Here is a 27,927-nt window from a genome sequence, read left to right as displayed (position 1 = left end):
CCATAGCTACGTCAGCTGATCATTGATGTTTTATGGTTGTAGAACAGAGTGTATACAGAACTTTGCTGACCAGTGCATACAAAAATATGGCAATGCAGATTTATGAATCTTACACCAAACATTCTATGAGCCAACTTACAATTTGTTATATGTTTCAATGTATGTTTAAGGTTTTTACTAGCTTCACTGCAAAAACAAAGAGAGGGCACACAATTCAGTGCAAATTGCAGATATTTAAATGGTATAAAAGAGACATATACCCAGCACTAAGTTATTCTCTAAACAGATTTCACGCTTCATGATACATTAGATATGTATACGAAATACCCAAATTGATTTTACTATCAGTACGACAACGTATTTCAGCTACAATTGCTTCAAGCGCACACTGGATCTTGACCATCATTTGGATCAGGCAATACTGCGAGATCATCTGTGCTATTCCAGAAAATCATCCTATTATCATCCTAAGATTCCTTGAAGATTTGTTTTGGGGGGGAGGAATTTAGAGTCTACATATTTCCTCTTTCTCACTGTAATAAATACTAAGCTCCTTACTCATTCACCTGATTATAATGATGGCAAGACATCATATACTTTGCGTCCCTCCCCCGAGTGTTTTACGTATGCAGATCCACTTGTTTTTCATTGAAAGGTTTCTTTCTACTTCACAATATCTCAATGAATAACTACCACTAGATTGTACGCTGGATTTTAGAGAACATGTTTATATTGTGTGCTGTTGGCAAAAGGAAAGGAAGTCCATAACGCAGTGTAGGAAGGATACACAATTGCTGCGGGATGTTTTGTCGGGCCTCATTCTCCCCAATTACTAGTGGCACACAGTGTTACAATAAGAAATTATTATACAGGTACAATAATTCTGATTACCAATATTATTCAAACCAATATGCACATATACCATTATTTTCATTTGCCTTATCATTCTTATAAGTTCAACAAACAGCACATTAAAGAATGTCTCAATCAAACATGAACTCTAAAAATTCAGTGCTATCAAGCAAACATGGCAAATTTATTGATATAAATGTAAAGAGTCGCAATTTTAGAAAATACCTTCAGATATGTGTTTTACAGTGGAATTCTTCTGGTATATGCACCACTCTGAGTATGCAGCAGAAGTATGAATGATTGAAACTTAACTGTAAATTGAGTAAAAACGCATGTTATCATTTTGTGGTCCAAATAAACTTTTTAGGCTCTCCAACAGCTTTAGGATTATAAAACATTCACGTCCCAAGTAGATAGTGTGACAGTCTAAACACATTTATTCTGTTGGTGTACAGCAACACTTAGAACACTAACTTTCACTTTTACTGGGGGTTGTATGCATTCACCTATTTTCTCATTGAGTTTTCTGAAGGATGTATGGTCATGGAACTCCTTGGTGACTTGAAATATCCTTATAACGTATGTTGGGGGGTACATTTCACCCATATAAAAAAGTAATATGGTAAATGGGACACTACATTTGCACCAGAAATGCTACGCACGGATCAGTTTTATAAATGACAGTGGAGGTTGGCTTTGAATTAAACATGCATCATATATGCTAAAATTTAGAAATCCTTGAGATTTCATCCTTGAAAGTCTGTTAGATGTATGCATATTGAATCCTTCATAGCAGGTAGGTCAATGTGTTTCCTTAAGAGGCCCTCCATGACAAGCCTACTGGAATATTTCTTCGTGGCTGGGCAATGCCTTCAGCTTGTCACTGACTTGTGTAGCCTAACAGCAGAAGTGATACAGAAAGTCCTTTCTGACCAAAGAATAAATGGAAGTAGGGTTTTGAGTGTGAAACAGCGGGGAAACAGTGTGCCAAAGCCTGCAGATTCACCGAGGAAGTATCTCCGAATGTGAGGTATACGATAATGCACAAAACCCTAATGAGGTTGTTTGCTGCCCCACATTTCCTCTATCTTGATAAAAACACAAAAAGTCTCATAAGTCGGTATATCATTGATGCCTTCATCCAGGTGATTTAGCAATGTCTGTTTAGAGGACTTTTGGAAGTGTATTGCTGGTGAACCTGGGGCTATTCATTTGATCCTATATCCACCAGTAAAGCACTGCTGTACCCTCCTCATCTACTGTATGCTGGACATGCTCTTTTACTTGTGAAAGGCCAAAGTGCAATGAAGTATACGAGGTCTTGCCATCAATCTATTCAGGAGATGGGTAAGGTGCTTAGTATTTTTGGCAGTGAGAAAGAGGACATATGTAGACTCTAAATTTCTTCCCCCAAAACAAATCTTCAAGAAATAATCGAATGATAATAGGAAGATTTTCTGAAATAGAACAGATGATCTTGCAGTATACCCTTGAAGCAATTGTAGCTGAAATACGTGGTCGTATGGATACTAAAATACATTTGTGTATTTCGTACACATATCTTATGTATCATGAAGTATGAAATCTGTTCAGAGATTCATTTAGTGCTGTGTATATGTTTGTTTTTATACCATTTAAATATCTGCAATTTGCACTGAATTGTGTACCCTCTTTTTGTTATTGCAGTGAAGCTAGTACAAACCTTAAACATACATTGAAACATATAACAAATTGTAATTTGGCTCATAGAATGTTTGATGTAGGATTCATGAATCTGCTATGTCATATTTTCGTATTCACTGGTCAGCAAAGACCTGTATACACTCTGTTCTACAACCATAAAACATCGATGATCCCCTGACGCAGTTGTCTCTTAAACATTTGGCACTTTTCAACATTTCTGAGTAGCCTTTATTGCACAGCGAGATTGGTCTGTTCAATTATATCACATTCGTTTTATAAGTGATCAACTTGACTAGCTGCTAATACTGATAATTGATGGTTACTATCCTTTTGCCACGGAGTGCTAACATTTGAAATATGGCTTCTCTTATGTAAGTATGTGTATTTATGTAACGTGAAGTGAACTTACCTGCAAACCAACGGAGCCCTGTATATTAGACGAGGGGTTGGGAGGCAATCATAGTTTGTGTACAGTAAGAGAGGATTACCTAAATACATTTTAAACTCATTTAGGCAAAGGTAAGGTAAGTGATTTGAGCAGAATCACACAATTGTTAGGTCTAGCGCCGAGACCAGGATATGAACATGGGTCCTCAGTTTCCAAAGGCAGCATCTGCCTAGCTCAAGGCCAGCACTCACCCCTGCAGCCCCGCCGTTCAGCCGGTCTCCAGCCTCCAGCTCTGTACCATGGTTCGAGCGAGCAGCCCGTCCCTGCACCGCTGGTCGACCCCCTGCAGTTCATCCGTTTCAGGTGCTCCCCCGTCCCTCTTGTTGCCCCTCGTGTGCCTTGGATTGTGCTCCTGTTGTTTTCCTCATCGTTTTTCATTTGTATTCCTCATTGTTCTTCACTGTTTTTCATTTGTATTTTGCATTTTAATGTTGTTGTGCCTTGTTTTCCCGCCGCTGCTGTGCCTGTGGCCCCGCCCTCGATCCTGCCCACTCCCGCCCCCTATCTCTGCTCCCACCCCCTCCCCTTCATATGGCGACCGCAGTGCGGTTGCGCGGCTGGCGTGCCAAAGGCATGCCTAAGACAAGGCTGTATGCGCCCGTCCGCGCCTGGACCGCGCCCAGCACCAGACCCCCTGGCACCCGTGATCACCACAACACCCAACGCTGCCACAACACCCTCCACGCACTCAACACCGGCCGAACCTCCACCTGCTTCCAGGCCACCCCGAAGCACACCCACGGACCCTTCACCTGCCTTAGCTGTAGCTACACCAGCCAGCGCACACCTGCATGTCCCGCCCTTCCCACCAAAACAGGTCGCAACAATCTCAGATGCATAATACTCCACACCCGCTCAATCCACAAGCACGCCGTTGAACTCTGGGACCTGCTCGATTCATCCTCCCTGGACGTGGCCTTCCTGACCGAGACCTGGATGAACGCCTCCTCGGCACCTGACATAGCCATAGCCATCCCGGACGGCTACAAGATTACCTGCAGGGACCGAAACAACAAACCAGGAGGAGGAATCCCCATCGTCCACAGGAACACCATCAGAATTTCGACCAACACCGAAGACTCCCTCAGCATGGCCGAACACCTACACTTCCAGATCCACATCAATAACAACACCACCCTCAGAGGAACCCTCTTCTACAGACCCCCGGGATCCCAAACGCAGTTCAGCGACTCCATCACCGACCTCATCAGCACGCACTCCCTCGCCTCCACAGACTACATTCTCCTCGGAGACCTGAAGTTCCATCTCGAGAATGCAAACGACAGCAACTCCACAACCTTGATCGACAACCTCGCCAACCTCTGACTGAAACAGCTCGACATGACACCCACCCACTCTGCCGGACACACCCTCGACCCCATCTTCTCCGCCAGCAACCACGTCACCTTCAGCCACACCACCGAACTCCACTGGACCGACCACCACTGCATCCACTTCTCCTTCGAGAAACACACCGCGCACAACCAACCGCAACAAATCCCACACAGAAGCTGGAACAAAGTCACCGAAGACCAGCTTATCACTACCCTCGCCTGAGGCCCTCCATCCCAGCCCTCAGACACCAACGCGGCCCACAACTTCAGACAATGGATCGACAACTGCGCCGACACCCTCGCACCAATCAGGAAACCCTCAAACAGGCACACTAACACGAGAGCCATCTGGTTCAAAGTCGACCTCCAGACTTCCAACAAACCTGCCGAAGACTCGAGAAGCAGTGGCGCCACGACCAGACACCAGACAACCACGCAGCCCTCAAGAACGCCAGACGCAAGCACCACCAACTCATCCGATCCGCCAAAAGGACCTCCTTCAAGGAGCGCATCGACAACAACGCACACAACAGCAAAGAGCTCTTCAACATCGTGAAAGAATTTGCCACCTCCAGCTCCAGCTCCAATGACATCCCGCCATCGCAAGAACTCTGCGACTCCCTGGCCACCTTCTTCCACCGCAAGATTGCAGACATTCACGACAGCTTCAACACCCAGACACCAATGACAGATGCCGTCACCCCCGACTCAACGCCCACCAAACACACCGACCTCCTGCTCTCCTAGAACAACATCAACGACGAACACACCATCAAAATCATGAACTCCATCCACTCCGGCTGACCTTCAGACCTCTACCCCCACCACATCTTCAACAAAGCAAGCTTCATCATCGCACTCCAATTCCGGAAGATCCTCAACAGCTCCTTCGAGACCGCTACTTTCCCAAGAGCTGGAAACACGCAGAGGTCAACGCCCTACTCAAGAAACCCAAGGCAAACCCAAAGGACCTCAAGAACATTCGACCCATCTCCCTGCTCCTGTTCCCGGCGAAAGTCATTGAGAAGACTGCCAACAGACAACTGACCCACATCCTTGAGGAGAACAACATCCTGGACTCCTCCCAATCCGGCTTCTGAAGCAATCACAGCACCGAAACCACCCTCATTGCCGCCACCGACGACATAAGGGCCCTGCTGGATAATGGCAAAACCGCGGCCCTCATCCTCCTGGACCTCTCGGCCACCTTCGACACCGTCTGCCTCCCCCCATTCCGATCCGAAGCCACCATGATCACCTGCGGCGTACCTCAAGGATCATCCCTCAGCCCAACCCTTTTCAACATCTACATGGCACTTCTAGCCAACATCGTCCAAGCGCACCACCTCAACATCATCTTGTACGCCGCCAACCCCCAGCTGATCATCTCCCTCTCCAAGGACCCGGCCACCGCCAAATCCAACCTCCACGAGGGAATGAAGGCCGTCGCAAAGTGGATGAAGACCAGCCGCCTGAAACTGAACTCTGACAAGACGGAGGTCCTCATCCTCGGCTCCACCCCCTGCGCATGGGACGACTCCTGGTGGCCGGCCACGCTGGGAACTGCCCCACCACCCAACAACCACACGCGCAACCTGGGGTTCATCCTGGACTGAACGCTCTCTATGACCCAGCAAGTCAACGCGGTCTCCTCCTCCTGCTTCAACTCCCTCCGCATGCTCCGCAAGATCTACAGATGGATCCCCACCGAAACCAGAAGGACAGTCACCCAAGCCCTCGTCAGCAGCAGGCTGGACTACGGCAACGCCCTCTACGCGGGAACCACGGCAAACTCCAGAAAATACTTCAACGCATACAAAACACCTCCGCACGCCTCATCCTCAGAATCCCTAGCCACAGCCACATCACCGCCCACCTGAGAGACCTGCATTGGCTCCCGGTCAACAAGAGGATCACCTTCAAGCTCCTCACCCACGCTCACAAAGCACTCCACAATGCCGGACCAGCATACCTCAACGAACGACTCACCTTCTACACCCCAAACCGCCAGCTTCGCTCCACGGACCTCGCCCTCGCCACCGTCCCACATATCCGCGAACGACCACCGGCGGCAGATCATTCTCCCACCTCGCCACCAAGACATGGAACACCCTCCCCACCCACGGCAAACCCAGGACCTGCTGACCTTCAGGAAACTTCTCAAGACCTGGCTGTTCGATCAGTAGCTGCTTCTCTCCCCCCCCCCCCCCCCCCCACTCCCAGCGCCTTGAGACCCTCATGGGTGACTAGCGCGCTTTACAAATGTTTGATTGATTGATTGATCTGCCAAAATTACTATTATGAAATTATCAAAGGTGTTAGCTTCATTTTAAGATCAGGATACTGTTATCTGGGCTGGTATAATGCCTTGAACTTACTTCCATGATGATACATGTAATATTGGAATTTGCCTTGTTAAAACATCTCAGAGAATATTTATTGGGAAGGCACCAGGTGGTGGGAAGGCTCCAGGACTAGATGGTGTTCTCATTGACCTTTTGAAATGCCTTCCCGACCTTTGGAGCCCTTGATTGTTAATGTTTTTAATCAGTGTCTAGCTTCTGATATCCCTCATTCCTGGGCGTTATCGACAATCGCGCACATTTTTTAAAAAGGGCGTTCGTATGTCCCCTAAGTGTTATTGTCCTATATCATTTATCAATAGCACCGTTAAAATTATCGGTAGAGTGTTACGCGACCATTTATTTAAGTGGGCAGGTGATAATGCATTCTTTCACCTTTCCAATTTGGATTCAGGCCTAGTTTAGGAACTAGTGAGCAGTGTTTAAATCTAAATCTGATTGTAAGCAAGTACATTCACGCAAGACGTTTTCCCTTCTAGCTTGCTTTTATGTACCTTTCCACTGCATTTTGTTCTGTGACCTGGACTAAATTGTGGCTAATGTTGTTGGACTTAGGAGTGGATCACCCTGTAGTGAATTTTCTTTATTGACATGCATGCTGATCTATCTGCTAGAGTGCGAATTAATGTTTCTGGCGAACTATGACCTGCATTGCAATTAAAGAGGGGAGTGCACAGGAGTGTATATTGGTGCCCCTGCTGTTTATTCTTTATATTAATAAGCTAACCGACCAACTAGTTTCAGACGAAGTTGATATCCCTAGAGTGGCAGGCACTTTGGTGCCTGCCCTATTATATGTCAATGACTCAGTCCTTATAGCCCTCACTCCAAATGCACTGAGAGGGCTGGTGGATCATTTTGCAGGAACTAGATCTAGCAACTAATTACACAAAGTCACGTATTATGTCCTGTGGTCCAGGTAAAAAAAGGCTTAATAGGATTATAATTAAGGGCCAAGCACTGAAAAACGTTGTTAACTTTTGTTATTTAGGTTTGAATTTTAGCTCCACAGGATCCTGGCATTCACAGATTAATAATTCCACTCTAGAACTCTGTAGAACTGCTGGACAGTATATAAATTCTTTAGACCTGGTATGCCCAGAGTGTTAGTGCTGCCACCTGTGGAGCAGGATTATGGGGTATCACCAAAAGCTGTGTGCTCCAGACCTAGGAAAATCGTTTTCTCCGTAGACTACTGTATTTACCGCCATCTACATCAAGTTTTAGTATTCATTCTGAGTTAAGGCAGGGGTTTATATTAGACTGGGTCAATTTGGGCCCTCTCCTGTTGTGGATAGTATTTGGACTAATCCGGCTGCCACATTCTGTAGGGATATTATTTGTGAATGTCTTAATCAGGTCAGGGCCTTTTTAATCCTATGGCTGCGTTACATCCTTGATACTTTTGTCACGCTGGGTTTGTCCTCTTTGTTTATGGAGCCTTCAAGTATTATCAAAACTGACAATGGGAACGCTCACTTCTTTTTCGTTTTAGAGTAGGTACCATATACTGGTCCCTCTATTTCAACAAGCATTGAAGGGAACGGGAACACGACAATGGGAAGGGGGCAGGGGATGGAGAACACGGCCGACAGGAGGGGGTGGGAACAGTAAAGTAACATGACGAAGCTTCTGATAAGAAGCTTGGTTGCCATGGAAGGTTTTCCTTCATACTCACACATACGCAACAGATACATAATCACTCTCCTAGAACAGACACATTTTACTTTCACTGTAAATGACATAAACAAGGCTGAAGACTAAAAGCCTCTTTTCTGTTCTAACCACACACAAGCGACAGACACTACCAAACAACGGCTGTTCTAGTTCCTCAGGAGTGGTTTCCAGATGGACAAAGCGCTACAGCAGCGTGGGAATAATTGAAAGCGCTATAGAAATACCACTAACGTGACTGTGCAGTAAGCTCCGGTTAGAGGCGGCCCCTGCAGCCTTGGCCATGTGTCTAAGTCCCGCCAGTGGGGCTTAGCCCGGCCCACTGGAATTATGCGAGTTTGTGACTGCAGTGTTTTTCATATAATTAGGGATTTGCCACATAACCCACCCTCTGCTACATACTCTGCAGATTTTAATTAAAAAATGTCCTCGTTCAAACGGATCAAAAGTTACTAAAATGCAGCCACGCGCATTACAGTGCAGTGCCAGGCCCTGTGCCGAGACTGGCCCCTTTCTGATGCTTGCTGCTGTCTTCAGGAGTTAAACTTGTACTAATGAGGTGAGATATCGGCCCAAAAGTGTTTACCTGTGTACAAATGAAAAAATAACGAGGAAATACCATCATATGTGCTGCATTAAGTAATGTAATTTACCTTTTTTCTTGCCCCATACTTCAGTCATCCCTGCCGCATACTGTGGTCTCCCCTGCCAATTGAGTCTAGTGGCCCTGGTCTTAGCTAAGAGTGGGGCTTGGTACTTATGGCCCGGGTAGGAGGGGCAACAGTGGGGGAAGGGGGGCACAGGCAGCATCATTTAGAAATGTATTTATGTTATTATATAGCGATGCCCTTTACCCAGAGGTGTCAGAGCGCTTTACAATAGAGCAAAAGCCCGTTATATGAGAAATGTAGAGTAACATGGTAGGAGACAATACGTGGAGCTACCACGGTTACTTATGGTGAGAGTTACACATTTACAAATTACAAATGTAGAAAAGTTCAAGCGACTGGAGTTGCATCACATTTACAGAATTGAAGCGGAAATCTCGTTCTAGCTCTCGCGAGTGTTCATATGACTAGAGTGTTCAGGAGCAGGAAATGTCCCTGATTTTGGAGGACTTGACCTCGGTGACCAGGCCCTATTTGACATCTTCTTGACTCGTGGCCACACACAGCAACTATCTGACAGTAAGACTACACTTTCAGCATGCGCTGTGCATGCACATGAGGTCTGACCGTGCGCACATCCTGAGGGCATCGGGGTGGGGGGCAGAAAGCAGACTGTGTGTACAGACAGACAACAAGGCCTGGCGTTATGGGGGCAGGAAGTGGCAGCAAGGGGGGGAGGAAGGGTGTTTTAGAAAGTATCTGTCTTGAGTTGGAGTAAGGACGGGGGCAGAGAGGCAGATGCTTCCATTTGAAGAGCGGAGGCACTATCTGGACCAGAGTTCCGGGGGGCTGGGAAGTGCGAGAGCAACGGCAGAGGCTCTGAAGCCACTTCAAGGCGCGTACCACCAGCGTCCACCAGCGTCAGATTGCCATGGACAACGGGAAGCTATTGGCACAAGATGGCGTTGAACTGTCCACAGTCCGACAGACACGTGCATGCTGTTTGCTATGGACAAATGGCAACAGCAGCCATGTTTGTCCATGCAGACGCGTGCACAAAAGCCCTCGGCAGAATCGATTCCATAAGGTCCTCGCCATAGCGAGAGCAGCGCATGCGCTGCTTTTGCCAGGCGAGACCTAAAAAGGTGTTGGATACAGATGGGAACGCCACCATGTATTGCCCCTGCAATAATCAGTCCGAGCAAATATTATTGCATTTTATGTTTTTTTGTTGTTTATATAGTTGAGGACGAAAGCATTTTCTAAAGCCGCTGCTAAAATAAAATAGGATTATATGAATCCATAGTAGCTTTGTTATATTTATAGTTTTTAAGCTTGCCTGAAGTCTGATTTCATGTCAGTGTCTTTTTTAAATGAGCTGTTCAGGCTAGATAATGAATGATCTATTAGAATGTATAATGCATTTTTACATGTTTGTGCTTTTCCTATTGGTATTAAATGATGAGCTTGCATTTTAGTGTCATTAATTTTTATACATATGTTTGTTTTTATTGCACTGGTCTTGAGTGCTTTTAGCATAGGAGATTTATTAAAAATGTATTTTTTTTGGTATTGTCACTCTTATATAGTGTTTTATAAATATGGTTATCTGTGTGTACCTTTCTTTTATGATCTATACCGATCTAATAAAGATAGCAAAAAAAAAATATGTATTTGTTTTTTTCTCTCCCTTAGATGGCCTATGCCTTGTACCACATAAATCGGAAACTCACACTGGAACCTAAAGTAACTATTAATGCCAGAATTGTGGTGGTTGGCGCATCAGATGTTGGAATCTCCTTTCTGGAAACACTAGTCTTTTGGTATGTTTTTTCATCGATTCTTTCCTTTAATTCTTGTCTTTATATTTATATAATGAAAAGTCTTTCTGTGGCTGCTTACCACAGTTCTCTACCATATATCATTCCATACAACGAAATACAAGAAGGGAATAACTAACTAATTTCACAGATACTAATCAAGTTTTAATCAAGTGAATCTTTTCCCTGCTCATCTATGGTAAATATTTTTTCAGTTACTCTTTCGCCCAGTGGGAAGTTGTGTACGTGAACTTGACACACCCCAGCTGTATCGTTCCTGCCCCCTTCTGAAGACAAATACAAAGGAGCATTTACAGTACCTGCTCCCAAATATACTAGCCAAAACAATAACTGAAACACCATAGGTTTTATAGGTATTTCTAAATGACGAAGATCTGCAATAGCTCCAACTCCGTCAAGTGCAATAGTTTTCTTCAGCGGCAACCCATATATTGTATTGTATTTCAGTATTTATATAGCGCTTACAACCCTTTTGTGGGGCGCTGAAGCGCTTGCCTATATGGGTGGCATGCTATGCCATGTAGGGTATGTAGTTGGAAGGATGTTGTATTTGCTTTGATCTTAAGTGGGAAGTGTTTCCATGTCGTGCCTGATAACCCCGAGGTGTGGTTATTGTTTTTTGGGACGCAGCATGTAGCAGTGTGTTGGATGATGAAGTGTGAGAGACAGATGCACATTTTTATGGTTTTTAGTATACTGGAAGCTTTGTACAGCTCTGCACGTCCCTTTATGGTATTCCATATAATAAACTCTGCTGAGCCGGTTACTGCATGCACTGGGTTGTCGAATCTGAGATTTTGTGTATAGTTGTGGTCCTGAGCTGGCATCATGCAGGGAGAGAGAACGGGAGGCATCTGTTGAGATGGGTAGTTTCATTGTCGTCCCACATCTGAGTGTCTTTGTGAGATGTAAAGAAGCAGTCAGATTGTATAGATATTTGTGACCTGCAGTGATGGACTATATTAAAGTCCCTCAAAGTGTCCAGCAGTGTATGACAGATCTCTATAGTTATTCCATGCCTGTTCATTTGGTGATTTCTGTTTTTTGAGCTGTAAAATGCTGGTGATGGACAGCCCTCATAGCAGATATGTCTTATGTGCTTTTAACAGGAATAAGTTAGAATGTATTGCTTACAGCTGTATATTATGGGTTTAGTAGTATTGTGGGCCATAACTGTTATATATGCAAGCACATAACTATATAATGCAACAGCGAACCATAGGTTAGCCCTTCTCACATTACTTGCATATCGAAAGCAGTTGTTTGGTTGAGTTATTTGTAATTTATGTGTTGTAAGCTGAGGATCGTGCTTGCAGGTGCAACTGTTTTCTGGGTTCTGTTGGCAGGATGTCCGTGGTGCAGTTATCTCAGGAAATAGCCATATTTTCAATTGCCTTCAGAAGTGTATATGTAGGCATAAGAAAATTGTGCAGCCATTAGCCACACTTACTGATTGGCTTTGCAGACATGAATTGTGCCACAGTACTATTGCAGTGACTGATAACCTGTACCACTATTTACACTACTGGGAAAATACTAATCATAATTAAGGCTCCCTGTTTTCAGTTTTTGCGGATTTTTGCAGATAAATACAGACAGTAAACAATGTTTTTTCTGTCTGCATTTATTTTTAAAAGTGGATAAATACAGAAAATGTGCTTCTTTTAAGTGACTCTTCGTGCTGGTTTTCATAAATTATAGCCCAACAGATGGACAGCATGGGAAATTAAGAAACAGGATGACATTTCTTCAAATAACTACATGTGTCAACATAGATTTGTGGTATAATGCTAATATTTGTCAGTGGATGTACTGTTATGTTATATTTGGCAACTTAAATAGCTAAAACAACTCAGATGTCAAAGTATGAGTGTGCGCCTATCATTTACATAAATATGGAAATATAAAGTTTTACAACTACATTTATGCGCAAAACGCAAAATAAATATGGATAAATACAGATAAAATGGGCCAAAAATAAATATGGATGAAAATAGACAGAAATGTTAAATAAATAAATACCATAAAACCAGGAGCCCTAATCACAATTGGTATGCCAAAAGATTTAATGTCCAACATTAACAACAGAACATGTATCTGTTTGGCTCAAACCCAGTCCGTGGGTATCTTGGTACTGATGTTTATTGTTACCCAATTTAGTGGATTTAGGATTATCGACCTCAGATGGCTGAAACACTGGGTGTGGTCTCAGGTTTGAAACCTACTGGAATTTAGACCTGTGACTTCACACCTGAAACCAGGAGATCAGACATAGATTTCTGATGAGAATACATCAGTCTACTGAGCCACCATACCCGAATGATTGTCCATGTACTAGTTAACAGATCAATAAAAATATGTTTGTGAGAAAGTAAAATACTATATAAATATCTGTGGTTACATACCAGGTTACTGCCTTGATTTACCAGGTTACTCACTCTCTGCCTGTTTAATAGTCGGCATCCTCACCCTACTCTCATCCTGACTTTCAATACAATTCACCTTGACTCGGATAACCTCCACCAGCTCTTAATGAACATTTCATCTTGTTTAGAGACACTGTTCAAATCTAAAATGGATTAATGCCTCCTTCACAGAAGAGTGCAGAACGATCCCAGTGGTATGATGTAACATATGTGAATTCTTGAAGTATTTGGGGTCATGCTTCATCGCTTGCATGTATTTGCTTCTATGACTTTGAAAAATGATCTTACTTTTTGTTCCCTTTTCATATTGATGCAGAATTTTAGACTTTTTTTTACTGTAAGTTACAAATCTACATTATCTTGTGAATTATATCCTATGCATTCTCACTCATCAGATCTACCTTGACTTTAATAAACATTTTCATGGGTCCATCTGTGTATGAGATCCATATCACTTAAGATAGTTCTTATTTTAAAATTATGTATAATGAAAATTAGCATATACATGCAACAATTTCTATCTTTTATATTCAATCCAATTTTATTGAACTCTTTTGGCCACTGGGCTTTATTGATTAAGGAAATTAGATACATATCATTAAGAAGGTGGGCAATTGAGATCCCACAATGATATATTTGAAAAGTAAGACAATATTGGCTACTTTCCTATAGGGTAGTTCATGATATCTGTTTTTAATGTGGTTTGACTGCTTTCTGTCTTTTCCTTATGGAGGCTGAGAAGCGAAAGAGTCTCCTCCAGGAGCTAGAGCATTGCTGGTCGGATGATTATTATGTACCTTTTGCGGATATGATGGTATGTTCTGCTTAAATGTATTCAATGAATTTAGGGTTCTGTGCAATAGTTAGAAGGTTGTTTAGTTTGTATGGTATTACTTCGTACCGTAAAAAGCAGTCAACTGGCTGTTTTAGTTTTGGAGCTGAAAAGTTCTTTATTTCACAAAAGAGGGGGCCTGAAGTGCTTTTAGGTCCAGAATGCATGCTCCTATAGAGGGCACGGCTTTCAACAGAGGGTATGCAGTTACTTATAGGTGAGAAAAGAGAGAATATGTGGTCAGTCAACAACTGGGGAATCGGACAGGGAGTCCGCTTCTCAGTATCATAGGGCACGCTCCTTATTGCGCCAGCACTGTGATGCCCTACGGGTACCTTCAAGGGGGCTCTTCATTGGAGATCTTCTGTTCCAATGCCGTATGTGAAGTGTGGGTGTAGGGTCGCTCGTGTAGATTGGTCTTGTAGAGTATATGTGTGTGCAGAGTGCATTTTCAAAGAGATTAAGTAGTCCTCAAAATACATTTTTAATAGGTCAGTCTAATTGTCCAAGTAAAAACGAGATGGCTATGCTATTAAAAGAGGCAATGATCTATGATAGCTCAGAGTGTCAACATGTTTCTTGCCATTGGTAAGTCTATAATGATCAGTTGGCAATTCATCAGGGCCAGTTATCCCTAATCTACACAGTGGTTGGAATCTGGAATCATATCATTACAAAGATTATCCAATCACAAATAACCTAGATTTGGTACAGGTAGATACCTTCAAATAGTGTTATCTTAAAAAAAGAGGCTGACCCTATTTCGAGGTAGCCGAGATTGGGTAGGTCGCCTGTGAATTTTTCACTACGACACTCTCACTAAATCAGCGTTAACTCTGCTCCCACTTGAGGCAGTATTGCTACCCTAATTGTGTTGGCCTCTTTTTTAGAGAACACTAATGTTGTCCCTCTGCGCTATCATGCACAGATTAAAGGCAGGTCCGTATGGAATTCACACAGCACCATAATGCGGTGCAACTGATACCCAGCAAGTCAATTGATAGTACACTGCAGACCCCGTGGCCCAAGCCTCACTCCGCCCTCCAGCTCACCCGACTATCATATGCCCACAGATTGAAGATAACCAGCCTTCCCCCCGGATACTAGGTTGCACGTGGCCAAAGTCACATTTAGTCAGATTCCTTGGAAGTACGTGGGGTAGGTAGCAGGACTAATTAGGAGGCAGTTTTCAAATGGGGGTTTAACAGCCACTCGATAAGTTCACCCACAGGATGCGGAGCAGAAGCAGGCTGAGGGCAATAGTCGGTCACTCAAAAGGGTTCCACAAGGGCCTTCTAGCACCAGCCCAGTTCTGCAAAGCACAAGGGGGTCACGCAGTCTCTTGACCCACTTCCAATTGCTCTTGGAAGCGTTCCTTTAGCCCAGTCAATCACAGCAGCCCAAGCCAGGCAATACTATCGGGCTACACAATGTCGTTGGGGCCAGGTGAGGAGAGGGCAGTTGGTCCGCCACACTGAGAGCCAAAAAGAGATCAATCGATGAATGGGTAATTAAGCAGGGGGGGCCTCTCGGAAGCAGGAAGCACAATGTCAGGTACACGTTGATCAGAGTCGGACCATGGCAGTCTTGGCACAACATCTGGTGTATTGTTAAGGGACACCCCAGACCGTTCCGGTCACACACAACGAAAAGTTGCAAATTCCGTGCCTCCCTGGAAATGAGGCACAACATCTGGTGTGCATTGATATGGGTCGCACCAGACAATCTGGGCCACACACAGCAATGAGTCACAAAGCCCGTATCTCCCTGAAAATAAGGCACAATGCCTGGTGAGCATTCATACTGGTCCCACCATACAATTCCGGTCACACACGCAGATGCTGGTTTAGCAATGCCACACGAGATAGAATGAGGAACTACTGCGGTTACACCCCCCCACCTACAAGGGTCGCAACCTATTTTTTGGACACCACACACAATGAGCAATGCAGCCTGCGTGTCGCATGTAGCGAAGCAGGCCATGCTGGATCCCGCCACCGGTGAATCCACTCACTACCAACAAGACACTTATAAGTGTTGAGGTCCCTACAATGCAGGGGGTCACCTGCCTTAGATGCGGGCAGGACTACTGGGGCTCCGCACAATGCAATCCGGTGCCGCCCTACCAGTTGGGATCCAGCAGACGATGTTGGCACCTAAGAGGACACCACTGTCCAAGTGTCACAAGTAGACAGTGTGGGTCCCTCGTAGGAGCTCTTTGATGTTACTAAGTCCTCCGAAAGAACAGGGGGCAAGCCAGCAAGCCTGCGAGAGCACACTTCAGGGTGCCACACAGCAGCAGGTAGTCAGCCTAGGCCAGCTACTATTCTGGAAGGGCGCACGACCCCTTTCAATGGCAATAACCCTCTTTGTGCACAACAGATTGCTCTTGCAGTGTGCAACACACAGTTCCAGGTTCTCTAGTCCCACATCCCCACAAGTGTATCTCTGCGCTGCTGAAGTATGGCACTAGTAGTTATACTGCAGTGTACCTTTGATGTAGGGGTGATTCAAAGGGTCTCCCATTGAACCACAGATGTCTCCCTTACATTTTAGTCCTGTCTGCCATGAGGCCACGGAATGCAGAAAATTAATTTTTAGTGGGGCCATGATCTGTCTGCCAGAAACCAAGTGTCAAAACCTCTTCCTCCATCCAGCCGGACCCTCAAATGGCAGGGGTCTGTTGTTCCAGTTGCATGCCCTGTGTTTTATAGCTGTCGCTGGGGAATGCTCAGATGTGCTCCCCCAGCCTCCTGTGTGGACTGGAGTCAAGCTAAAGGCACAAAAAGAGTTTTACAGCAGAGAAAGGCCCACTTTCTAGGAGTGGAATTTGTAAGATATTAATGACAAAAGCACCTTTACCACTGTAAAGAGTTTGTCATTGTGAATCCAATCATGTGAAACATGATGAGGCTGCTCCACTGCAATCTATTATTGCAGCCTCAAGTAATTTCAGCCATTTCCCCATGTTAGCCTATGGGAAGAGAACACCTCATAGGCAGTGAAAACACACATGGGTATTCCTCACTACTTGGGCAAGGGACACCCATGTCCCTGCCCGGTCTTTAATCTACCACTCGCTTTACCCCTTATGACGTACCCTAGGGGTGCTCTAGTGGTAGTGAAAGGTCATCTCTGGATAGCTAGTGATTTAGAAAGGCCAGCCTGAGCAGAAGCGCAATTGCGTACACACAGACCTGCAATTGCAGGCTGGATACATGTTTAAGCACATCATTGGTACCAATGCGCAGACCCTCCTGCAATGGCCAGCTTATGACATGTTCAAAAACATCAGTTAAGCACCACTTTCTAATGTGTGTAGGAAGGGCATGCTCACTTTCACACTGTATTTACAGTGGGCAAGTGTCCAAAGCCCTAAGGCCACTACAAGAGAATCAGCAAAACCCAGGAGGAAAAAGTAAAAAGTTTCGGGAAACACTACCTGAAGAGTATCGGGTCTAACAATCACCTATAAAACATTAATTTGAGGACTACTTAGTCCAATTGAACTCGCACTTCTACACGCACATAGTGAACCACACCAATCTACACGAGCAGCCCTACACCCACACTTCACATACAGCATTGGAACAAAAGATCAACAATAAAGATCCCCCTTAGGGTTCCCGTCGGGCATTGCAGTGCCGGCCCGACAAGGAGCATGCCCTATGATAAAGCATGACACCCATTTGGTTGTGTGAGGGTTTCTTTTCCTGAGAAAAGGGACCCCCTTCCAAATACCCAGTTGTTGACCGACCACATAGTCTCTCTTTTCTCACCTATAAGGAACAGCATACACTCTGTTGAAAGCGGAACCGTTTCGGCCAGATGATGCTTTTTTTATGCCATGGTTACTAGCAGTCTTCTCTCTTGTAGCCCCTGTTTAATTAGACATTTGACTTTGTTTCCACTGTGTTTGGTTTTGTCTTGGTGGGCTAATATCTTATTGCAGTTTTTTCAATAGAGCCAATTTCAGTTAGGATTTAGTACTGTACAATACACTTGACTAACAACCAACTTTAGCTCCTCTCCCAAAAATTATTATACCAACAGAAAGTATACCCGCAAGAATAAACCTGATAATAAACAATGGATCATCCAGTAGACGATGTCACAGTCAATCATAAAACCCAAGCACACATCATTGAGCAAAGGAACATTCTGGAATGCCTTTTGCTGGTCATTATAAGAGACACAGGACTCAGTAAACTGAAGTAGGATTACAAGTATACAATTTAATTTGTAAAAGGGCCTAATCAATATGCTTGGATTTCTTTTTCTGGCTTCTCTCGTTTTGGCTTGACAGAACACTATGCGAAACCCATCCACAGTGGTCTTCAAGAGGATGTTAACCACCCCAACGAATTTCTTGCTGCAGCTTTACAGCTGCGATGTTTGAAAAATCACAAACATCAGCAAGAGGAGGAGACAGGTCTCGATACCACCCTCTTAGTGACCTCATGGAAGGTAGCAATGTAACCCATTGGATAATTTTCTAGCTAATATTAAGAGCATTTGAATACATTTGCAGTCCAAATGATAACAAATGGATGCACCTGCAATATTTCTCACTCACACTCAGGGTGTATCTTTTTTGTGTCTTTTGGCCTTTTTTGGATCCATCCATGGTAATTCCTCTGCAAGCATGGCATTCATCTCTCTTCCCAGGAGATGCCTCAGATTTCTTGGTCCTGCTTCTGTGTTAGCTGCAGGGAATAGATTGTAAGAAATGCTTCTTAGATGTGGCTTGAGGCTGTGTTAGCAAAGTTTGGATCAGAACAGCTGCCAGCACAGAAGTGACTGCACCAATGACTACAGGTGTTACCTTGATAGAGACCAGAGCAGCAACCATATATTTCCCCATAAGGTGAAAAACAGCAGGGACAACAGTTGTTACTATAGCAAAGACTTTATTTTCCGCTAAAGCAGGAACAGACAACAAAAGCAACTGTGGCAGGGAATAAAGGACATTACCAGCGCTTCGGAGACCACAGTAACAACTACAGATGTCACAACAGCAGCAGCCACAACTGGAATAACAGTAGTGACCATAGCTGCCATTGCTGGGACAGCAGTTGCAATAACAACTTCCATGAAGGCAAGGACAACCACAGTCACCACCTTTGTAACCACTGAGAAAAATAAAAAACAAAGGTGATGAGGTAAATGCTTGTTTCTGATGGATACATCTACCTGTGGATTCATCACCTTTTCAATATCCCAATGTGCCTGCATTCCATTGAAACTTTTCTTTACAGGTCTCCCACGTCGATGAAGATGTCACAATGCCACGGCTCCACACGCAAATGCGTGAGGTCATCGGAGCCATAAGAAGCCCTCAGCATGCTGACGTCGAATCCCATTTTTCTGCGCCTTTGATACATAACGTTATTTTCTCGGCTCTCCACAGTACTAGGAAGTCTTACAACATTTCTTCTAGGAAATAGAAACGTTGTTGTAGGGGAAGAATGTTACCTCCAAGGAAGTCTGGATTTAAGCCTTGCAGGAAATTTGAGGGTGAAATGTCAATCACAGACCCTTATGACGACTGTCTTTGGTATTTAAGTTCGGACTACAGCGTTTACACCTGTACTTCTTACCAGAAGAAAAACCCCAAGTTGTTGAAGGAGAGGGAGGCGAAGCATTTTATGGCTAAGACAAGAAGGAGAAGAGAGGACGTTGGAGGTCGCCATCTCCCCACTCTTTGAAGTTGTCTAAGAGAAGACATAAGAAGAAGTGGTTTCATGGTTCCCGGCGTTGTTCTTCAAGGGATTCCCCGAGGTTGGTGTCTGCGAGTCCTTGAAGGTCAAGGTGAGGTTCTCCGACTCCATCTCCAGATGTCGTTCTGACGCCGCTCTTGAGTCCAGTCCAAGACACTAGACTCTACCTGGACCTTTTGACTCGGAGTCAGTACCAGATCCATGTGTACAACCGCCGCAGGCTATGCTTACTATACAGGAGCAGGAGTATCCTGCGTTACCGACTCTGGGGTCGTACTGTTGAATTTTCTGATTGCTATGTATACCATTTTCAAGAGGGCGGTAACTACAGCTGGTGTGCCTTCAGGCCCCATGAGTCCGCCTTCTTATTCCTTGGGAGGTTTTCTGGCACATTATCAGCAGGCATCATTCCTGCCATTTATGCAGAAGGCCCAGGTTTCCAACCTCCTCTGGTGCTGAGGAAAGTGATGCCATATCCTGTGGAGGAGTTTCAAAAGAGTCTCTGACACCAGCTAAACCTCTGGCATAGACTGGGTCCGTGCTGCCGTCACGCTGCTCCATTTCGGTGCCACTGACAACTGATGATCAGGTGGCTAAGTCCGTGTTGCCTTCATCGATGCTGGTGCTCAAACATAGGTCCTGAAGAGAGGCCCAAAGACTTATAGAGGAGGAGCAGTATTTTTCTGGGCAGAATCCAGATATGGAAGAACGTGAAATTGTTTCTTTGGATCCAGAGTTTGAAGGCTTGGATACCTCCCCGTAATGGGAGTTGCTATCTCCAAAAGGTGTCCACCATCTGAAGTGACAACGTATCACTCTGTAATATAATTTTTAAAAAAGGCTGCTGAGATGCTGGACTTGCCTTTGCCTTCAGCTTAACTCAAAAGTAATTTGTTTATAGAGTTATTGCGTTCTTGAACATCCTCATCAGAGCCCTTGATGTATTTCAATTAGCTCTCACTTAGCCAATTCTTGAAATTTGACAGAAACCTGTGACATTGGCAGTGGTGTCTAGGTCTGTTGCACGAAAGTATAAACCTGCTCCTGGGGATCCACCATTCTTGTCTTCTCATCCTTTACCTGAGAGTTTGGTGCTGCAAGCTTCCTGTTCTTCGAAGCTGACGCCGGGATAATTTCCAATGACTCCTACAGATAGGGAGTTCAAGAGAATGGAACAGTCTGCAAAGAAAGTCCCAAAAAGGACGGTTACTTGGGGCCTATCCTCGACATTAAGATTCTGAAGTGGTTCCTCAAACAGGAAATGTTCAAAATTCTGACCCTTGCCCAAGTGCTGGAGAAGGAAGACTGGGTGGTTGCAATCGATTTGCAGCGCATTTTCACATATCTATTCTGAAATCGCACAGGAAGTATCTCCGTTTTATGGTGGGGTCTCATCATTACCAGTTTGCAGTCCTTCTGTTTGGTCTTACTTTGGCGCCACGAGTCTTCACAAAGGTGATGGCGGTGGGTGCAGCACATCTCAGAAGTTGGTGTTGCATAATTTGCAGTTGACAACTTGGGTTTTACGATCAACATGCCCAAATCTCAACTAGAGCCCTCTCAGCGCACTGTTCATAGGGGCAGTACTGGACACTACAGTGAATCGAGCCTAACCGCCTCCTCAAAGGATTCTGGACATTCAGGCTCTGATTCTGGTGTTTCACAATGGTTCCAGTCCTGAAGGTCTAACCCCTGCTAGGTTTGATGACCTCCTGCATTCTGTTGGTCACCCATGCACATTGGCACATGAGGGCCCTCCAGTGGTGCCTCCGCAGGCAGTGGTTTTAGCGCAACGAGGATCTCAGAGAGTCAGTCAAGATCTCCAGAGACACTGCAGTGGATCTTCAGTGGTGGGGTGTGGCTGGTAATCTATCTCAAGGGAAGCTGTTTCACCCTATGACACCGATGGCACAGTGATAATGGATGCCTCCACTCTGGGGTGGGGAGCTCATTTGGGGGATCTGGAGAGCAAAGGTCTTTGGAGGAAAGGTTGTTATATATCAATCTTCTGGGATTGCGGGCGATACGTCTGGGTCTCAAGGCCTTCCTCCCTTCCCAGTCAGACAGTTCAAGTCTTAACAGATAATACTACTGCAATGTGGTACATAAACAAACGGAGGAGTGAGGTTGTATTCTCTCTGCACAGAGGCTCTGCAACTCTGGTCCTCGTCTCAGGACCACCAAATCACTTGGTTGGAGTTCTAAACATTTGTGTGCCAATCTCAGTGAGCACTTTTCTGCCGATCATGAGTGGCGTCTCCATTCGAAGTGGAGCAACACATATTCTGGCTATGGGGGACCCCTCAGATAGACCTGTTTGCCACTCACCAGATCACGCACTGTCTGTCATTGTACAGCCTCCAGTATCAAATGCAGGGAGCCCTGGGGGACGCATTTCAATTGGACTGTGGCTCCCACAAATTTCTCCCCTTACCCTTAATTCTTCAGGTTCTGAGGAAGATTCACCAAGAACAGGCCCAAGTCTTATTATTAGCCCCAGATTGGCCTTGAAGGGTATGCTATACAGACCACCTTCACCTCTCTCTGTGCCCTCCGCTTCGCCTCCCTCACAGGGCAGTCCTCCTCTCGCAGTTACAGGAACAGGTTCTACACCCCCACCTCTAGAGCCTGCACCTACATTCCTGGAGATTGACTGGGGCAACCTGAGTTCTTTTTTGCTTACCCCTGATGTGTTGGATGTTATACTGTCGGCCAGAAGATAATCCACCAAGTCGGTTGATGCTGGCAGGTGAGTGAAATTTGTAAAGTGGTGTGAAGAAAATGTCATTAACCGTTTAAAAGCCCATTAATATGACTTTTTGCGCTTTGCACTGTCCCTAGCACAGCAGGGTTGTGCCCTTGCAATGGTTAAGGGGTATTTGTTTGCCCTTTCAGCATTCCTCTGCTTACCAGACCAACCTTCCCTTTTTAAGTCCCCTATAGCGTTATGGTTTATTAAAGGACTTGCTAACAAGTTCCCTCCCACTCCATTTATCATGCCTTAGTGGGATCTTAATTTGGTGTCAACCTTTCTTATGGGTGCTCCGTTTGAGCCCCTACATAGTTGTCCCTTAAGGTTATGGACTTTCCAAATGATTTTTCTGACTGCCATAACGTCCACTAGACGTGTTAGTGAATTGCAGGTATTAAGTGTGAAACCCCCCTTCATAACATTCTATGCAGACAAGTTGGTATTGAGATCCAGGGCTGCCTTCCCTCCAAAGGTGGTTACTCCCTTCCACTTGGGCCAGTCTAATACCATTCCAATATTCTTTCCTCCCCCTCATCCATCTAAAAAGGAAAAAAGGCTTCATCGTTTGGACTCTAAGAGAGCTGTGTTTTTATGTGGACAGAACTCATGATCGCCGACTGGATGATCAGCTGTTTGTTGGCTATGTGGGCAAGATGAACGAAAAAGCAGTTCATAAGAGGACATTTTCTAGATTGATTATCCTGCTCATCAAGATCTGCTTCACCGTGGCTAACAAGGAACCACTTGAAGGTATTAGGGCTCATTCTACTAAAGCTAAGTCTTCTACTTCTGCTTTGGTTAGAGGTGTCCCTGTGATTGCCATTTGCAAAGCAGCAACTGGGCCTCCCTCAAGACTTTTGCAAAGCACTTTTGTGAGGTGAGATGGGATGGTCATTTTGCCCATTTATTGTTACAGGATTTTTTGGTATAAGCAGACAGGCACCCACATCCGAGTGCTGGACTACTTGGAGATTCTATTAAAAAGGTGAGGAATCCACAGGTAGTTGTATCCATGAGAAGAACAAGTTACGTTCGGTAATGCTTTTTCTTGTGGATACAGTATCTACCTGTGGATTCCTCACTGACCCACCCGCCTCCCCATTGTTTGTCTGCTTATGCTAAAAACAAAGCTGTTTATAGATTTCATATTTTATTTACATGTACGAATGCATGTATATACATTTCTTTTTGTGTAAATAAGTCCTTTGATTGGAGCTATGCCTGATGCTTTTGCATGGACGCTGTTGGTTTCACGTGTTCGACTCTAAGACATGAAAAAATGAGTGGAAACTGATGTCGGTACGCTGAAGAGAACTTCTTATGGCTTTGATGACGTCACGCGGAGCTGCATTCGGAGCCATGGCATTGTAACTTCCTCGTCGACGTAGGAGAGCTGTAAAGAAACGTTTCCTTGAAATGCTGGTGCATTGGGATATTCAAAAGGTGAGGAATCCTCAGGTAGATACTGTATTTACTAGAAAAAGCATTACCAAAGGTAAGTAACTTGTTATTTAATGTTAACCAGTGGCAATTACTTTTAACCACATTCCAGATGATGTAAAACAACCATATGCAAATATAAATAAGTATTGCTCCAAGAGGACCTGTCCTAGCAATCCCAGGCTGCTTTTGGTCTTGCTGGGTCTCCTAAGTGAGGTGTAGTTGGAGCCTGTGGCGCAGTGCGCACAAATAAGGCCCACATTTGGGCATATCCTTTCAATTAGGACGTCTTATTATGAAAATCGGATGAGCATTGGCAAAGGCAGTAGAGCTGGCTGTAATATGCTAATACATGAAAACACAGACATGCAGAAACACACACATTTGTGCCTTATCCCTTTGCAACCAGCCTGTTTCTGTGCCTTGTATTAAGTTCCTGAAGCTTGTCATGCCATGTCATGCTGCAGATTACAGTGTGACATGACACAGATAGACTTTGCACATTTGTTGATGCTTTTGTTTGCAAGTGTTTGCATATTAACATCATATCAGTTTGCTTTGCCATTACTTGTTAACATTGTAGCTCACTAATAAACAAATAGCCTGAACCTGTTTATTTCTTCTTGACAGTAGGTGTGGGGGGTCACATGTGCTACCTTGGCTTCTTTGGCATGTACAAATGAAAGGACCATTTAGAAGCGGATAGTTTTTTTAACTGAACATATTTAGGATGTCTCTGGAGAGTGTGGAACTTTTTGATGTATTTTACTTGGATTGGAGACTCATGAAATACATGGAAGGAGACAAATCTGGGGATGTGCGGAGCTCATTTTCTGTGTTTATTAGGACAAATAAGGATGCCGGTTGTGGTCATATTTAATTTAATCTTTAGGGAGACGCACAAAAATTCAGATATTTTGAATATTGATTGTGTCCTGTCACAGGGCCATGAAATATTTTATCAAATTCGTGGTAGTGTTCAGTTTTACAGTTAAATGCATCGATCATTGTCCCTGGATACGCATTGTGTTCAGTTCTTTGTTAAATCCAAGGATTAGCCGATGTTCCCTTCACATTTTGAGGTTTTATATCTTGACCATACCCCACTTTCAGACAAGTATTCAGTGCTGGACTTTAAAGGTGTAGGTCAGTAGTGTGTGTGTTCAAGTCAAACCTATATATTCTATCTCCTTGGCCATTTTTTCAAGGGGACAAGAGGTCAACCTTTAGGAAATTGCTTGCACTGCATGTGTGTTTTCCTTTCTACCTATATCCTGGTCATCACAAATTCAGCTTTCACCCACCTTCACGTTTCTGACCCCCAGCTAGTCATTTTAAGTGTATCTGTACTGGACTACCTCTGATATGGACTGCTACTAAGTATTGCAGCCGTTTTGACGAATTGCTTGGAAGACAAATTAAATAAATGTATATGTTTTTGATATGTGTTGTACTATGTTATTATAGGATGTGTGAAATAATTTTATTTTGTTCTGTTAACGTATAATTTGTTTGTTTGTCTGATAAAATACACCCTGTACTTGGAGATGGCCTTTGCTTGTGATTGAAGTTATATAAATAAATGTTGTTTTGTATAGTGTCAAACAGTACTAGAGATTGATTAATATTTTCACTAGCAGAGTCACCAAGGGTGTGCTTTGCTGTGTTCAGCCTGCTATTGCAGGCTGGTGTGCACACTCTCACCGATGGTGCTCCTCAATACGTGTCTGGCCTGCCATTACAGGCTGGTGGACGCGTTGCACCAGTGGTGCTCCTAAATACGGGTCCAGTCTGCCATTGCAGCACAATCACACATTTACTCTGACTGGCCTGTTTGAGTCACTTGAGAGGACTTTTCACTTCCACCCGAGTACCCAGTGGATACGTCTTAAGGGGTGAAGCGAGTGGTAGGTGAAAGCAGGCGTGCAATGCCCATTGGACTCAAAGGGCTTCAGCCCCCCCGTCGTGTGTGGCAGCACGGGAAGAGACAGCTTCCCAGGCACACACACTGCCGCACCTGAGTACTTCACAGGTCTTTAAAAGACCTTTTGCTTGTTAATGAGGCTTTGATGATTTTCACCCCTGCAGCTCCACTCTGCCTTTTGCTTGAAGAATCAGGCCCCCCCCCCCCGAAATTCTTTCTTAGCCCCCCCCCCCGAAATTTTACTCTAGTTGCGCCTCTGGGTGAAAGGCAGGGCAGGTATACATGTGTATCCCTTCCCTAGGTAGTGAGGAATACCCATGTATGTTTTCACTACCTATGTGGTTTGCTCTTCCGATAGGCTAACATGAGGAAATGGTTGAAATCACGTCAGGCTGCAATAGTGGATTGCAGTGGAGCAGGCTCATGATGTTTGATATCACTGGATTCACAGCAACAACCTCTTGCCAGTGGTAAAGGTAGCTTTTTCGTTATTTGCGTTGAAATGCCACTACTAGAACGTGGGCATCTCTGTGCTCTAAAACTCTGTGTGCCTTGGTGCTTGGCTCCAGCCAACACTCGAGTTTGGAGGAGCACAGCTGGGCGTTCCCCAGCGACAGCTATAAAACACTGGACATGCAACTGGAACGACAGACCTCTGCCATTTGCGGTCCGGCTAGAGAGATGGGAAGAAGAGGTTTTGGCACTTGGCCTCTGGAGCCACATTATGGCCTCACTAAGGTTAAAGATCTGCATTCCACTGCCCCATGGCAAAAATGACTGAAATTTAGGGGGGACATCTGTGGTTCAAAGGGAGACCCTCTGAACCACCCCAAACTTCAAAGGCACACTCCAGCATATTAACTGGTACCCTGCTTCAGCACAAGGTGAGATACGCTTGTGGGCCCCCGAAACAGAAAAACCTGGAACTACGAGGTGCACACTGCCAGAGGACTTTGTTGTGCTCAAGGAGGGTTACTGCCATTGAAATAAACCACGTGCCCTTCCTGAATAGTGGCTGGCCTGGGCAGACTACTTACTGCTGTGTGCCACCTTGAAGTGTGCTCTCCAAAGGCTTGTTGATCTTTCCCCCTGTTCTTTTGGAGGCCTGCCGGTGGGCGAGGAAGGAGCAGATCCCCCAGTTTTGTTGAGGACTGGATCCGAGAACTGTTGCCCACTGGGAAGCTGACTCAACACTTTGCCTTGGAGCATGCACACAGCCTCCCCTTCCAGGGGCTGGCCCGACCATTTTTATTCCAGAGTGTTGCACTACAGGGTCAGAGACACTACCCTGCAGGAGGCCCGCAAACCGCAGTCTATTCAGGTTAAAAAAAGCCAAGTCATGCTATTCCTAGACTACACAACCTCAGTGCAGAAACGCCGGCACTCCGTTTTGGAGGTGAAGCGCCGGATGCGCCACTTGGACCTAAAATACTCCCTGCTATTTCCGGCGCTGCTTCCTGGGGCTGCCTGTGACTGGGTGGACACTGTGTTCCCTGGACACTCTAACACTCCCACCGAGACACCGAGGGAAACTCAGCGAGGAGGAGATGTGGGCAGGCGACGGAGTTGAGGATGCAGGACCCGGGAGGGCGGCAAGGGACTCGGACCCAACATCGTAGAAATGATACAGGACCGGTTCAGTTGGCAGCTTAAATCGGCGAGATCCGAAGGGAATCAATATCTGGGGATAGCCCCCAAGAGCTGGGTAGCGCAGAGCAATCAGTGGACATTGCCTCTTCCTCCATGGACTCCGTTACTTTGCCTAAGGTCACTCCACAAACTGCAGACTATATTATATGACATTTTGTGAACGGGCAGGAAGCATGGGGCGCCAGCCTGACTTTTGGGGACATGCAAGTACTATTTCTCTGCACTCTGTACTATCAAGCAATTAATAATGTATATTTATATGCAAGAATAGCAATGTCATTTGGTGTATGCTTTGTTTTTACTTGCTTTTGTGGGGGGGGGGGGGGCTCTCCTATTGGCTTGCAATTTTGCTGGGCTTTGCGAGGGCTACACAGACAGGG

At 45.0% G+C, this 27,927-nt stretch overlaps 1 protein-coding gene across 2 annotated transcripts in view; it reads left to right on the top strand.

Annotated features, from left to right (window-relative positions):
* CFAP61 (cilia and flagella associated protein 61) overlaps positions 1 to 27,927 on the top strand; it is a 2,048,453-nt gene that overhangs the window by 1,126,067 nt on the left and 894,459 nt on the right. For both annotated transcript variants that reach the window (XM_085612416.1, XM_085612415.1), the window contains exon 18: positions 10,658 to 10,785. In XM_085612416.1, coding sequence (XP_085468542.1) covers positions 10,658 to 10,785 — 128 coding nt within the window. The remainder of the gene's footprint in view (positions 1 to 10,657; positions 10,786 to 27,927) is intronic.

This window comes from Triturus cristatus, chromosome 6, assembly GCF_964204655.1.
Source record: "Triturus cristatus chromosome 6, aTriCri1.1, whole genome shotgun sequence".
In the NCBI taxonomy this organism is placed as follows: Eukaryota; Metazoa; Chordata; class Amphibia; order Caudata; family Salamandridae; genus Triturus; species Triturus cristatus.
Note: the sequence above shows the minus strand (reverse complement) of the source record. Positions and strands in the feature narration are given on the sequence as shown.